The sequence below is a fragment of the Solanum verrucosum genome, unplaced genomic scaffold (assembly GCF_900185275.1).
Source record: "Solanum verrucosum unplaced genomic scaffold, falcon-dt-bn FXZP01000102.1, whole genome shotgun sequence".
NCBI classification, from domain to species: Eukaryota; Viridiplantae; Streptophyta; class Magnoliopsida; order Solanales; family Solanaceae; genus Solanum; species Solanum verrucosum.
Genome location: NW_026019930.1, coordinates 3,658,242 through 3,673,491, shown reverse-complemented (window position 1 = coordinate 3,673,491; position 15,250 = coordinate 3,658,242). Strand labels below are relative to the sequence as shown.

Genomic DNA, 15,250 nt, shown 5'->3' with positions numbered 1-15,250 from the left:
CATCTTAAGGTGATTGCTAAATGGACGAATTTTATCAACATTTGATCGAATTGCTGAATATTTTTTTTGGGTGTTAATTATCATAAAACATTATATCATTAAGTTCAAGAGTATGAGATAAACAGACTTTATCCACTAACATCTGCCGCAAGGTTAAACCACTGTCTCTCAAGTCCCCGACTAATTCTGTCATATGGCCAAAAATCAACAATAACCCCTTTTGAACATAACTAGAAACTTTCATTGTACTTTCTCTTCAACTATGGGCCTATTTTTATTTTCCTTGGTAATATATACATTGACTCGATAATTTTTTTTAAAAAGTGCATTATTGTATGCTATTTATAGATGGCATAGTTCTGATTGATGCTCAAAGTCTTATTCGGTCTTTTCCTCAAAGACGGATACAATTGAATTAGCTTTGGACTACGAGAGAGCTACATAGCAGGGATGAAGGGTTTGTGAGGAAGAATCAATGGCCAATGGTTCTACAATTGCAACAGCCCGCCTGCCCAAAGACTTATTGGTAGCTCTTTGGTTCTTTATTAGTAGAGTGATTCGCGTCGTTTCAGTCATCGTGGTCGACAACGAGCCATGCTTCCTTGAAATTTGTCAGAACTGTCATCACCAGAGACTCATGACATAGTTAATATTAAGCTGAAGGTTTGTCTCAAACCTTGGAGTCTAATGGATTCAAGTTAAGTAGGACCACGACAAAAATAGTTAGAGTATAAATTCAATGATGTAACACATAAAGTTGGTGTGGGTGTGGGACTCGATACATATGCCGTCCAAAAGAAAGATAATTTCAAAATCTTGGGTCTACTATCCAAGGGAATAAAGAAATTGACGAGGATGTGTCACACTACATTAGTGAATAACAGATGAAATTAAGGGTTGTATTACGAGTCTTGTGTGTGATAAGAAGGTGTCAACAAAACTTAAAGTTAACTTTTATTGAATGATGGTTAGACCAATTATATCGTATGTGTAAAGTATTGACCACTCAAAAACTCTTATCCCCAAAAACTGAGAAGCTATGGAAATAAAAATACTGAGATAAATGTGTAAATAATTTGCATACACCTATTCTTTTCGGACCTTCTTTGTGCCTTTGTGGGATTATAATTGATATATTGTTATTCTAAGCTAATTCAAATAAATAAAAAATTGTATAATTAACTTATTTTTAATTTATTTGAAATTAGTCTTTGACAAGTTTTTGAAATTCGTGCACAATCCCCCCTCCACGGTTGGCCTCAATTAACAGATCCATTAGAATCGGTAATCTCCCCTCCACTCCTTTCGCTTCCATTTTCAATACACCAAAATTACATCATCCCCTACCAATTCTAGGACTATATATTATATTATTATTTCATGTCTTCTCACACATTCCCACACCTTCACTACTTCTACGTGCAACCCACCCCTCGATTACCATTCACAACCCCTTGCATCGTGAGCCACACGTCATCACTCGCGCGTCGAGATCCCTTTGTTCAACGCGCTTTGCAGAAAATTTGCCCTAGACCACTTCCCTTCTCTATATCCACCATGGACAACCACCGTCAGCCACTCCGATCACGGCTGCATTGCCATTAATTTTTTGTAGTGCTCTAATTCCGATCTCGTTTCTTCAATCTGTCAGATTCTCGATTTTCTCTTCGTAAGGTAAGTTTAATTTTGTTTATTTGATCTTCGCATCTGTAGATCTTTTTCCTTTTTGTTTTTTGAAGGATTTTGTTAGTTTTGATTTTTTTGAAGCTGTAGATCTCTGCTTTTTTTCGTTTTATATGCTAATATGAGTTTGTGATTGTTGAATTTGGATTCTGGATTTTTTATTTGTTTTTTTGAAGGGCTAAAAAATGGAACCTATGGATATCGTTGGTAAAACAAAGGAAGACGCTTCACTTCCAAAAGGTTTCTTCTTATCTTCCTTCGTTTTACTTTATTCGATGTTTGTTGCAGTTCGTGTACAGATTAATTTGTAGTTTTCTCTGGTTGCAATTTTTTTTGTTCCTCTTGTTCCTCCTTTCATGTTTGGTTGACCTAACTGCGATATTTTTGAGTGGATGAACACACAGTGAGTGATTGAAGTAATGAAAGTATTAATTTGTAGCCAGCAAATATATATATATTTGATTACTGTTACTTGGATTGCTTTGGACCAAATTGCACGAGTTTCTCATGTTATTTGGTGAGGAAAGTTTTATAATAGCTTAACTTATGACTGTCCTGTCTAAAATATTGGAGCTTTTGTGAGATATTAGCTAGGACAAGGTGTGTTAATCACCATCCTGACGTGGCTTCATCTGCAGGGTACAGTTTGGGTTTTTTGATCCTTTTAGCTTGTTGGTTATCCAAACGACAACGTAGTTGGCTGCGTGGTCAGCAAAAGATGTAGCATTTTGGTGTCAGTGTTGAGTTTTAAGTTGAAAATAGGGTTGTGCCCAACCTCTTAAATTCTAAAATCAGTTCCTACTAGCTAATAGCTTGTTTCTTTGTGCTGTCTTAAGGACTGCTAGTTGGCTGGGTGGTCAGGAAAAGATTTAGCATTTTAGTCTCAGTGTTGAGTTTTATGTTGAAAATAGGATTGTGCCCAATGTCTTAAATTCTTAAATCAGTTCCTGCTAGCTAATACCTTGATTCTTTGTGCTTTCTAATCTAAAGCTCTTTGTTTTGGTTCTACCTCGACATGGTAAGTAGGATGTTTATGTGAAGTTTCTTAAGTTCCTGTTGCATTATGTGTCGATAGCCAGAGTAAAGTCAATCTTTCTCATAAGATGAGTAATGAATAAAGACAGCTATCATTGTGCTACTTTTGTTAAAATATCGTTGACATTGTGTTAAAATGATTCACTTGTGAATAATGATATTGAAACTTTGGCTACCTCATTTAATCTTTGCAAATTTGATATTAATGACTTAGTTTCGTTAATGGCTTACTTTTCCTTGGCTAGACTAACCATTGTATCTCTTCTCAGCAACTATGACAAAAATTATCAAAGAAATGTTGCCCCCAGATGTTCGTGTTGCCCGAGATACTCAAGATCTTTTGATTGAATGTTGTGTAGGTGAGTTGATTTTAATTTGCTTAGTTTAATTCTTTATGTTCAGCTTAGTTATCACGACGATGATTGTTGTTTACTACCGTTTGTTAATGACCACAACTCTGCTTCTCTCTGATTTTAATGGGAACTTTTATCAAGCTGATTTTTTTTCGTAATGATGATGTCCGGGCCAATTTGCAAATGGGAAGAAATCACCTAGTATTAGTTGCTCCGCTGGGATTTGAACTTGGGACCTCATGATTTTGTTCTCACTTTATTTATCACTAGGCCACACTTGTGAGTTATGGACCAGTTGATTTTAATGGGAATATGTTGGTGTATAATCTGTTTCACATGCGAAGTTTATGGATTGAAGGGGAAGTGTGCCTTAAAGGCCTCTTACTCCTCAAATTCCAGTCTGACCAGACATAACAAGAAGAGTATGATAGAAGTGCATGGTAGTGACTACTGAGCACGCTTTAAGACATCAAGTAGGTCACCGTGGACACTTTTAAAGGAATTTGAAGTCCTAAGTTTTGACATCATGTGTTTTATTCTAAAATTATACATACAACTCAAACAGATCAATGATGGAATCCAGGCAGAGGCAAAAAGGATAGGTGATTCTCCCAATTGTCATGAGTTGTGGTTCAAAATGTACCTGGAGCTTGCAGTAGTGTAAGGGTGCAAGTACCTGGTGAAATATTTTTGTGGCTGAACTGCTGTTTCCATAGATGTTCTGGCTGGTGATGTGTCCTTTGTTATTTGAACATGGTTTGGTTAAACTATTTCCCCCCTGTTCTGTCTATGGATGATTGGATATCACCTTTTAATTATATTACATAGATAATAAATCTGCTTCTATTAGTACTTGCATCAACTTCAGATTATTATTTTATTTTATAAAGTCGTTTCCCTCTTTCTCATTAAGCTAAGTATGTGTGACTTTTTCTTTGTTGTGCAGAGTTCATTAATCTTATCTCATCGGAATCGAATGAAGTTTGTAATAGAGAAGAGAAACGAACAATCGCACCCGAACATGTACTCAAGGCTTTACAGGTGCTTGTCCTGACCCTATAGTTCTGCTTCTATAGTTCTATGTGTATCTGCTTCAAGTTAGTTTTGTTTTCCAATTCTCTGCTGTCACTTTTTACTGTATGATTTATCAGTTTACTCCAAGACGAGAAAGGTCAGTTCACACCTAGTTTTCCTCTAAGCTAAAGTTATGTGAATAAGAATGGCAAACTATTTGCTTCTTGACTTTGGAGTCTGTTTCTTATGCCCTAGAAGTGATATCAGGTGTTATCAATGAGACAATGAACAATGCAAATACTATTCATGATTTTAACTGATGTCTGCTTTATGTATGAATCAAGTTTTCTCTCTGGGTCTCAAGACTATATTCACCACAGAAATTAATGGAACCAGTTTTAATCTAATGGTGAAATAGTTACATTTTATTTTCGTCACTGACCATCCAGAAATCTTTTTTTTGTACCTTAAAAAATACCAGCGAGGAATTTGAATCATGTAGTGTCCTTTCCATGTTAACCTATTGATATAATTTGCAAGTGAATTTTATGATAACCTTTCGTTGACTTGGGAATGAAAAATAAAGGTAGTAATCAGAATTTGCTTGTATTGTGTTTGCCAGTGGCAGCTTATATTAAGTGATGATCTCTCAGGTTCTTGGTTTTGGGGAATATATTGAAGAAGTATATGCTGCATATGAACAACACAAGCTAGAGACCATGGTAAGTTCTTCTTCCTCTGTTGTCTTACTTTAGTTTTGACATATGGATGACCTTTCTATTGCAGCTTCGCTGTTGAATAGCTGTGTCATCTATTGCGCTACCATCTCTTTCTATTTTTCATAAAGGTTTCATCTTATCAGTTTCTTTTCATTTGTCGTTTTTCCCCCTAGTCAGTCTCTTCTCCCCTTGACCCCACAACATGTAGCTAAACCATCTGAAGTGATTTCAAAGTGCAGTAGTTTTTATCATTTGTATTGCCTCATGATGCATTTTTCTACCATAGGACACTGTGAGAGCTGGAAAGTGCAGTAATGGAGCTGAAATGACTGAAGAAGAAGCATTAGCTGAGCAACAGAGGATGTTTGCTGAGGCGCGTGCAAGGATGAATGGTGGTGTTACAGGTCCCCCCAAGCACCAAGATTCAGAAGCAGAGCAAACCTTGAATAGCTAACTTTACTTTTTCGTTGTTGTGTAGGAAAAAAAGCATCTTTAGTCTGTTTTAGTAGCAGGACCTCTCTTCTATTGTGTACAAAAAGGCTCCTGGCGCATGTGTCCGCTTGTGAGGGCTCTAGTTCAGTTTGTACTCAGATGCATTATGTTCATATATTCTGTAAATTAGTAAGAATTTGCTTCAGATTGTCCCCCTAAAGTTTCTGTCAAAAAGGCGTCTTTGTCACTGGATTGGCCATTAGCTCACGCGTTTGGCCGACTTCTCAGCCTCCACTTTGGATGTGCCTCTTTCGAATTTGCCCTAATAAAAAATTGTCTTTACGCTGAAAGTTGAAACCACTGAGGAAAAAATTGTACTTCCACCCAAATAAAAAATTGTCACAAACTGAACTAGTGGGAAAGAATGATGACTGTGATGGTCTCTATACAATTAGGGTCGTTTGGTATGGGATAAGGATAACAATTTCGAGATAGGATTTGAGATTAACTTTATCTCGTATTTGGTTTGAGGTATTTGAAAGGAGTTTGGACCTGATCTTAGATGTGTATTAAGGTAGAAGGTTAGTAAGCAATGAAGTGTTGTCTTGTTTTTCAAGAGTTAAGGTGTGACGTACTAGCTGTAATACTATAGTTATTGTCCGTGATATTGGACAGTTTGTTGTTTATTGTGTTCCGACTGTTGCATTGTTTTGTTGTTCTTGTTCCTTTCTCATATGATTTGCACTACTTCCCTTATTAGCTTGAATTTGCTACAATTGAGCCAAGGGTCTCTCGGAAACGGCCTCTTTACCTCCACAAGGTAGAGGTGAGGGCTACGTACACTCTACCCTCCCTAAATCCCACTTATGAAATTCTAGTGGATATGTTGATATATTAAAATGATGGGATTACTATCTCATATAGAAGATGGTATATCCTTGGCCACAACTCTAGGGGTCATTATAAGTTGCCTAAATGGGCATTCCTTGTTTACTTGGATCCACCAGATCACCACTATTTGTTGCTAGTGCAATTCCTTTTTTTCCCTTTCCGGAAATTTGAACATAAAAATGGCTCCTCTGCATCCTTTAGGCCCACAATCACTTTTTTCATTTGTGGCTCTGTTGTTTATTGCAAATAATTGTGTCTTCAGTAGAGAATCTAAGTGATTGCTGAGCTAAGCCCAACATCATCACTGGATCTTGTCCTCTGGGTATAATTTGCAGTGTTATCAGAAAAAAAAAACATCATACAGAACGTTATGTTGGGGGATGTTTACTGTAATAAATAGCAATGGTACTTTGATTCTCAGTTACTTTGTGACCACACCACCCTTTATTCGTCTATGTTTTGGTTGAAGACAAGAAATAGACCGTCAAGCCACTCTTTTTCAAGAAAGTGAAATAACACTATACTCTGTTTCACTTAGATTCCTTTAATTCAAAATATTATTCCCTCGTTTATCTTGTGAGAATGTCTCTTTTCACATGACATGTTTAACACCTCAAGATTAAATAATGTTTTGGTACATTCTATATAGCAAGATTCAATAGTTCTCCTTACTTTTTAAAATTTCATTTCAAGTTAAAATCAGATAAACAAATTGAAACGGAAAGAGTATTCAGTTTCTGGGGTAATTCCTTACCTCAAACCTGTCCTTTTCCTGTATGTCACTGCCAATTCCCATGACAGTTTGTGGGGTAGCATATGTTATCTATTTTTTTTTTCAGATTCTTATACCCTGACTATGTACTAGAAGCAAAACAAATTAACAAACCAAAAAAGAAAATAAATCATTTTCCTAGCCAAAACACTTTAAAGGTGCAGCCTACTTTCTCAAATGAAGACAATCATGGCAAAGAGTTCCCAAGATTTGTCCTCTAAGAAACAGTTCAACTGGAGAACTAAAGTCAGCAATGAAGAACAACAACACGAAGTAGTTGAAGAAGATACATCTGTTAAAATCTCATCAAACACAAACAACACGAAAGATGGAAAAACAGTCACTCCTTTGAAACTCCCAGAAGTCTCAATATCCAAATCTCCTTCCTTAAACACTATCCATGAAGAGAAGAGAGACGACGCGAAGTTAATTCAAGAATCAGAAACATCAGCTTCAGCATCTGCATCAACAAGGAGGAAAGCAGTAGTAGCCAAGCTGAAATCAGTACTAACATCACTTGGTAAAAACAGAGGAAATTTCCAACAAGGCTTAGGAACCAAAGTTGTGGGTACACTTTTCGGGCACAAAAACGGGCATGTACATTTTGCATTTCAGAAAGATGCCAATTCACAACCAGCCTTCTTGGTAGAACTCGCGACGCCCATAAGTGGACTAGTCCAAGAAATGTCATCCGGGTTGGTTAGGATTGCATTGGAATGTGATAAGACAGACGAGAAGAAATCAACTAGACTCATAGATGAGCCTTTATGGAGGACTTATTGTAATGGGAAGAAATGTGGTTTTGCAACAACAAGGGAATGTGGTCCAAAAGAATTGCAGATTTTGAAAGCTGTGGAGCCTATCTCTATGGGTGTTGGAGTTTTACCGCGGAACGAAGAAGAGAGTGATGAATGTGATTCAGGGGATGTGATGTACATGAGGGCTAAATTTGAAAGAGTTGTGGGGTCTAGAGATTCAGAGGCATTCTATATGATGAATCCTGATTGTGATGGAGCTGCTGAACTTAGTATTTACTTGCTCCGAGTCTAGTTAAGTAGACTCAGACAAGATTCATATAGCCAACTCCAACTTGTCTGGGATTGAGACGTATGTTTGTTAATATAGTCATGTTATGTCTTTACTTTCTGTTTTCGGTTTTCAGAAGAAAATCCGGTAGGAGATTGGAAACTGGTTGATGTGTTTCTTTAGTTTTTTCTTTCTTGGGTGAAATGGGAGATATATATTACTGATATAACCAAATTATACTTGCAGTTTCACTTGTTCATTGTGTTTGTATTCTTAATTCTAAGTTGATGTCAGTGTTCTTGGCTTCATGAACTTGTATATTCACCAATTTTGAAATTATCTTCCCAAGTTTGTGGATTGTGGCAAGTCCTTCGCAGCACATTCCGATCATTAGTCGAAAATGTTGTTTTTCCACAATCTCTTATGACCACTTACCAATTGGATTGACGAAAATGTCATTTTTCAGTTCTGTTATGTGTAAAAATAAAGATTTTTTGTTAAAAAGACATAAAACTAAAAACAAGTTTGTCAAGTGCTACGAAACTAAATCTCCCCGTGTTTTTTGTCACTACACACCATAAGAATTGATGAATGATTCGAACAACTTGGTAATATTATGACAATATTTGTATCGGTAGAGGTCATTAGTAGATACTTGATGGAATAGTTGAGATCGAAAAACTGCCCTTATAAGAAAAGAAAAAAAAGTGTGGGATGTGTGGGGCAGATCTAGAGGCCAATTTATAGGTTTTACCTGAACCCAATAATTTTTATTTAACCGTGAACTCAGTTATAATTGCAATATTTATTTAAAATTAGTGTCGCCAGTCATAACACATAAACTTCAAATTCTGAATTCGCCTCTTGTTTGATGTGTGTGAAAAAGTGCAATATGGGGCAACGTTTTTCCTTTTGTAGATGTGAACCATGGTCATGTTTAAAACATCCAAATAGATAATGCTTGGTGCTTTTCTTTTTACTTCTTTTCTTGACTGCTTTCCTCTAATTTTGAAAGATTTGCCACCTACTTTTTCCTGGCATCTCATTTAAAGTGTCTAATTGTCACATGTTTTGGTGCGTAATTTGATCTGCGCTTTATCGAAGTAAGCATGAAAATCCCAAGAAAATCAAACTATTATAGCTTAATCACACAAGTCCATTAAAAGCAGCGCCAAGTCGCCAACCAAAGATTTCTTTGGCTGACATACATCTTACTCAGCTTCAGAATTTTTCGGGGCGTTTGATCATGAAATTTTTCCCACTTTTTTCTGTCCCCAGAAAACACATTTGACCCAAAAATTTCAGAATATCGAATTTTCAAGAATTTGAAAAAAATAACGAATACATGTTTTCACCTTTTTTTTTAAGTGTAAAGTATTTACAAAAAGTCAAAAACAACTCAAGTTTGTATTCATAGACAAACATTACTCAACTTCAATTTTCAAATATCATTTTAAGAGGACAAACGTGTAAAGATGAATCTTGGGCCTAGCTAAACCTCAAAAGTTAGCTCATGAGGGGAAAATTGTCCAAGTTGATATAAGGAGACCAAATTTCTACCCCTTTTCCAATATGAGAATTCTTAACACTCCCCACACGCCCCATATCTCGTTAACTGGAGTGTGGACGGGTCTAACATCGGTGAACAAAGAATTGGAATGCGTTGGCTATGATACCATGCAAAGATGTGTCTTGGGTCTTATTCGGCCCCAAAAGCTAACTCATGAGAGGAGGATTGTCCAAGTCCATATAAGATTCTCATCCTTTTTCCGATGTAAAAATTCTTAACAAAACGCCCACTTACTTTCTCTTTTACAAGAAGAAATTATAAATTACAAATTTCTGGATCTACTACTATCTACCGAAGAAACGAAAAATAAGTCACAACAACAACAATTCACCCAATGGCCAGGATAATCTCACAAGTAGCTGGGTTTAGGGAGGGTCGTGCGTACACAGTTTACCCCTATTTGGTGATGGTAAAGAAGGTGTTTTCGATAGATTCTCGGCTCACCAATAATTAATCACACTTGAAAAAAAGGTTAGAAGACCAAAATTTCTTCGATTTGACCATAATTCAAAGAAAAGTTGTTTAGCTATATGCCATCATTCCCTCTCCAATTTCAAGGCTTTCTCAATTCTTTTGTTTATCTTGGCTTTCCCTTTTCTTAAAGCCTAAAAAGAAAGGTTAAAGCTTTAGGGTCCATCTTAGTGTAAGTGGGATTGATTACAACTAAAAACAAATTAAAGAGATTATCATATTAAGATTACATCCATGGTGTTTTTGATGTTTTCTTTTGATCATTCTGTTATCATTACTCAAAGATTCTTTAATTATTTGAGGCAGATAAAGCTTAGCCTTTTTTACTTTATTTATTTAAAGCATGTTTAGAGTGGTGATTTCGAATTTGATTTGGGTGTAATTGGATGAATTAAGTGTTTATAACACATAGGCTCATCAGAAATGCTCTGATTTTCCTGATTCCAGAGAAGTTTCAGTTTCTTCATCTTAAAATCCTAGATTCGCCTTATTAACGCCCAAAAGACAAATTCCATCTCATTCATTCATACTAGAATAGGGAAGAAATAACCAAATTCGATCTCATTGAATGGGACATGAAATTTATTTATAAAAATACGATCCATGGAAGAGACATAAGTATTATTCTTGCGACATAACAAAATGTAAAATGACTAACAACATGTCCTGAATGCCCCAAAGAAGCTATAATATGGTGGGAATTCTGACTCAAATATTTGTTCTTTAAATTGGAGTCTGAATCTTTACTATCTACTGTGCTTTCTTGTTCACATTGTTGTACACCTTCTGGAACATGACTTGTTGACGTTAACTCGAGGGACAAGCAGAGTTTCACATTACCTGAAGCTCGAAAACGACTCCTTAATTTTGTATAAAACCTTTGTGAAAATTCAAGTTTCCCTGTGAAATCATTTCCATCCAAGTATAGAGCATTAATAGTTGATATTTTCTCGAATTTTGACGGAATAATTCCTGAAAGAATGTTATTACTGAGGCTGAGGAATCTCAGTTTCTTCATTTCTGTCATGGAATTTGGTATATTCCCTTTCAATCCCGTGTTTGAAAGATCCAACATTTCCAAGTTTTTCATGTTCCTCCATTGAATTCTTGTAACATAATCGCCTATCGGATTGTCAGATAACACAAGTTCTTCTAAGGAATCCATTTCTTGAAATGTCTCTGGCAAACCATCAGAGAAATTGTTGTGGCTGAGATCAAGTAGTGTTAGACTCTTTAGTCCTCCAATTTCTCGAGGCAATTTTCCATCTAATCGATTGTTGCTCAAGTCGAGCTTTATGAGCGAAGATAAATCACCAATAGTCACAGGTAATGCACCAGATAGAAAATTCCTGCTTGTGTCAAGTATCAAAAGATTTGTCAATCTTCCTAGACTAGTTGGAATAGGACCAATAAAATTGTTGCCTGCCAAAACGAGGCGCTTTAGTTTAGTTAAATTGCCTAAAGCTTCTGGTATTTCTCCTTTCAGTCCATTTTCCAGCAGTACTAAAGATTGAAGATTCTTAAGGTAGCCAAAACTTGTGGGAATTGTCCCAATAAGACCAGAATTTGATCGGAACTCTAACGATTCAAGGCTGTTCGCGAGACTATCCCAATTTGAAATGGGAATTGATTTGTGCTGATCTGAGAGGAAGCAATTTGAGAAGGAAAGTCTTTTTAGATGCTTGAGGTTAAACAAGTGTTCTGTGAACTCTGCAGCTTGGGAGCAACGAAGGGAATTGTCATATAGGTCTCCAATAGTTAAATCCGTTACGTGCCAGAAGCCATTGGAGAAATCACATGATACTCCCTGTGAATTATAGTAAAAATAAGAGTTCACAGAGTTGATTAAAGTGTTAAGACAAGAGTTTATGTTACGGTGTAAAGAATTTTTACACTGTTATGTCAAGTTAACATACAAGAACGATAATTTCAATGCATATAACTACTTGGTTTTAGGAATGAATTACATCAATATAAAGCCTAAATCACTATAAGAAAGTGATAAATATTGCAAATTACCAATAGAATACTAACATATATATTTACTAGTACTACCAGAAAAGGTGTGTTAGAAATTGGAAAGCTCCTAACTAGTGATGTCTCTCTTACACACACTCATATAACACTGTTTGCAAATCCAGAACAGAAAAAGTAAGAATTTGAGAAAGTCTCTTTCACTTTAATTAACAACCATTGAGAGGACAGTTTGATCTATTAAGAGTCCCACATCGGATATGAGATGGGTAATTGATCTCCTATATGGTCTTGAATAATCCTCAACCTATGAGACATTTTTTGTCTTGAGTTAGGCCAAGATCCATTTTTTTTTATCATGTTACCAAAGTTCGTTCATCCGAATTCTTTGTTCACCTATGTTGTGCTTCCACATTATATTGCCCACAAGAGTCGAATATGGGATGGGTAATTGATCTCAAATGTCTTGAACAATACTCATCCTAATTCCTTTGATGTAGTTTATGCGATTGAGTAAGGCCCAAGATCCATTTCTTTATATTAAAATAAAATAAAAAATTTAAGGACATCCATGCATGGCTTTGTGACATTACTGTTTTCTTGATTTTGAACTACAGCAAGAAAAGTCAATAATGGTAAAAAAAACATAAGACTAGAATCAACTAGCAAATTATGAAATCATATACTCTTCGTTTCTTTTTAGTTGTCATGTTTTCTTGTTTTCTTTAGAGTAACTTTGACTAACTTCATCATATTAATATACAAAAAATTACAATTTATAGTATTTTTTATATTATTTTTAAATATATAAATTTTTAGTTTAAAATATCGAATTAATATAATCTAATTTAGCCTTGAAAATTAGCAAAAGAACATCGAGAGCAAAAGATTAGTACCTCAATTGATGTCCAGCCACAAGGATCAGGATAAAGAAATGAACCATTCCACTCATTTCCAACAAAACCTTGAATAGCAGAGTACAATGCCTCTTTCTCATGTTTCTCCATTGGAGATATAGAAGCATCTGCTACACCTCTGTACATAACAATATACACCCCAACAAGAACAAGCTGAAGTAACATAATGTGAAAAATTTTGGTAAACAAGAAACAGAAGAGTGCAAAGCAAATTTTGAAAGAAAAAATTATAATTAATTGTGGACTTTGATGAAAGACATACTGAAAATAAAGAAGAGAGCAGAAAGAAAATTGTTCAATTTGGGAATCTCTGAAACTGGTATAATAAATATAAGGAGAGAATGGAGGCTGGAGCACAGAGGATATGAATTTGTCTTCTGTTTTTTTGCTTTATTTATTGCTACAGCAGTAAAGCAGAGTGAAAAAAAAAAAAAAAGTTGTAGAATAACAACAAAAGACAGAGGATCTACAAAAAGTTGCGGCCAAGTACAATAAGAAATGTGGCTCGAGGTTAAAAAGGCAATAATCACAGTGGTAATTAAGAACTATAATAGCAGAGCTACCAGTCAGTAGTGAAAACGAGATATGAACAAATTAAGGAGCTTTCTTTTAATGGTCGAGAATGTTAGGATCAAATGCTTACCATCATGCCGTGTTCTACATAAAATGATTTCTAATGTTTAACTAACTATAGCAAAAATTATTTTTAGCGATAATAAATGTGTTTATTAATAAATAGTGTTAAAGTCTTTACTAGTATTAGTCAATTGTCATTAGATCTGCTATAGGCTCTAGCTAGTAATTGTCTTTAAGAAATCATATTTAGTGACAATTAAGTTATTATCGTTAATTAATTATCGTTATAATATCAAGCTTATCCGATGACGTTGTAAGCTACTAGCAAGGTTCAAATTAGTGATCTAAGTTACAAGTTTCTCAACCTTTATAGCTTGAACTTAGCCCTAGGGATGAATAAATAAAAGTCATTTAGTATTGCTGCTTCTATGTTGTATGGTTTTATTAAGTGTGCCAACGTTTATAAACAGCATTAATGAGTATAGGTTAGTGTATTTATTTTGTGAAGGTTACAACAATTTGAATTATTTTATGGCAAATAATGTAGTGTTGTGCTTTGAAATGTGGTTATGGTAGTTTTGAAGGGGACCAGCTCATAACGTCATTGGATTTTGGACCATCTTCCATGCAGATCGCAGAGTTGCACTATTGCTTTCTCGTGATGCATGTTAAGGATGATGTGTGTTTTTTTTGTCGTTCGGGAACGTTACGAGTCTTAAACTTTGATTAATTTGAATTTTTGATATCATATTTTTTTATTTTTCTATAACATCATTCTGCTTATAATAGTGATATTCATTATAGAAGCACATTTTGCAAGATTTCATTGTGTATAAAAATAATTAAAATATTTATATGATAAATCACATTATAAGTTTCAAGTTTGAATATTTAAAAGGAAAAAGTATACTTAAATTAGTTATAGAAATATTTTCACGAGGAAAGACTAATAGTGTTTGCCTCTATCTTTTACATTAATACTCTTTTTAGCTATTTAATTTTTTTGTTAAATTGGTTAACAAATACATTCTTTCTTTTTAGTACAGAAAATCGTTACTTTAATTTTTTGGGTATTTTTATTTATAACAGCTAAATAAGATCAAATGTTAATATACATATATAACAACATGTCACTATAACAGTCACGAGATTTCAATATAACGAGATTTGACGGTATATATATGATTTCCTCTTCACTTTTACTACTCTTCCCAGTTTACTTCAACGTTTAAAGTAGCTCTCCTACTCTGATAAATGAAGGGCGATAGTGTATACTGATTAGGTAAAGTATTATTGCATATTAGGTTTGATGAACTAAAAAGCCTGTTACTACATATAATAATAGCACTGGAGAGGTTTGGGGCTATACATATATAATTAGTGTATACGGATTAAATAATAAACAATCTTCAACTTTATTGTTTACGTACAAAGTTTTTCTTCAACTTAGATTACCTAAAAAATTAAATAACCATTCACATTAAATTGAGATCTGTAATCTATAAAAGTAAGATTAATAATAATCTATAAAATAAGATAGAGTTAGAATATATCGTTTAAATCTATCATTAGGTAATAACGAAAAAATTCATTTTGTGTAGCGATCAATTTGGTGTCGCTACCTTAATATTTTCTTCTCATTTTGCTCTACTTATTATTTAATATTATATTTTATCATTTACCCTACTTTTTTAGTTTTCATAATATAGCTCTATCCCGTACCTTACAATTTCTTATAGGTTTATCATTCAAATTATGAATGTGTAACAATGGAGGACGATACAATCTATCTAAACGTTGTATTCAATAAAACAATA

General features: G+C 34.6%; 3 protein-coding genes across 3 annotated transcripts; 2 read left to right on the top strand and 1 right to left on the bottom strand.

The window, feature by feature from the left end:
* Window positions 1-1,296: 1,296 nt before the first annotated feature.
* Window positions 1,297-5,441, top strand: LOC125831013 (protein Dr1 homolog). Its single transcript, XM_049510205.1, has 6 exons — window positions 1,297-1,674; window positions 1,860-1,923; window positions 2,988-3,077; window positions 4,018-4,112; window positions 4,739-4,807; window positions 5,091-5,441. Exons 2-6 carry the CDS (start codon window positions 1,869-1,871, stop codon window positions 5,256-5,258), a joined length of 477 nt encoding a protein of 158 aa, XP_049366162.1. The 5' UTR covers window positions 1,297-1,674; window positions 1,860-1,868; the 3' UTR covers window positions 5,259-5,441.
* Window positions 5,442-7,020: 1,579 nt separating this feature from the next.
* Window positions 7,021-8,178, top strand: LOC125830976 (protein MIZU-KUSSEI 1-like). The gene has a single exon (XM_049510172.1). It carries the CDS (start codon window positions 7,077-7,079, stop codon window positions 7,947-7,949), a length of 873 nt encoding a protein of 290 aa, XP_049366129.1. The 5' UTR covers window positions 7,021-7,076; the 3' UTR covers window positions 7,950-8,178.
* Window positions 8,179-10,552: 2,374 nt separating this feature from the next.
* LOC125830944 (piriformospora indica-insensitive protein 2-like) lies at window positions 10,553-13,031 on the bottom strand. The gene is made up of 2 exons (XM_049510135.1): window positions 12,837-13,031; window positions 10,553-11,773 (listed from the first exon to the last, which is right to left on the bottom strand). Exons 1-2 carry the CDS (start codon window positions 13,020-13,022, stop codon window positions 10,553-10,555), a joined length of 1,407 nt encoding a protein of 468 aa, XP_049366092.1. The 5' UTR covers window positions 13,023-13,031.
* Between the last annotated feature and the right edge of the window lie 2,219 nt (window positions 13,032-15,250).

Bases quoted from the DNA above. Each gene is read 5' to 3' on its own strand.
- LOC125830976 (XM_049510172.1), top strand. From the start codon at position 7,077: ATGAAGACAATCATGGCAAAGAGTTCCCAAGATTTGTCCTCTAAGAAA.
- LOC125831013 (XM_049510205.1), top strand. From the start codon at position 1,869: ATGGAACCTATGGATATCGTTGGTAAAACAAAGGAAGACGCTTCACTT. The intron at 3,078-4,017 runs GTGAGTTGATTT...TTTGTTGTGCAG, and splicing joins TTTGATTGAATGTTGTGTAG to AGTTCATTAATCTTATCTCA. The intron at 4,113-4,738 runs GTGCTTGTCCTG...ATGATCTCTCAG, and splicing joins ATGTACTCAAGGCTTTACAG to GTTCTTGGTTTTGGGGAATA.
- LOC125830944 (XM_049510135.1), bottom strand. From the start codon at position 13,022: ATGTTACTTCAGCTTGTTCTTGTTGGGGTGTATATTGTTATGTACAGA. The intron at 11,774-12,836 runs GTACTAATCTTT...TATAATTCACAG, and splicing joins GTGGCTGGACATCAATTGAG to GGAGTATCATGTGATTTCTC.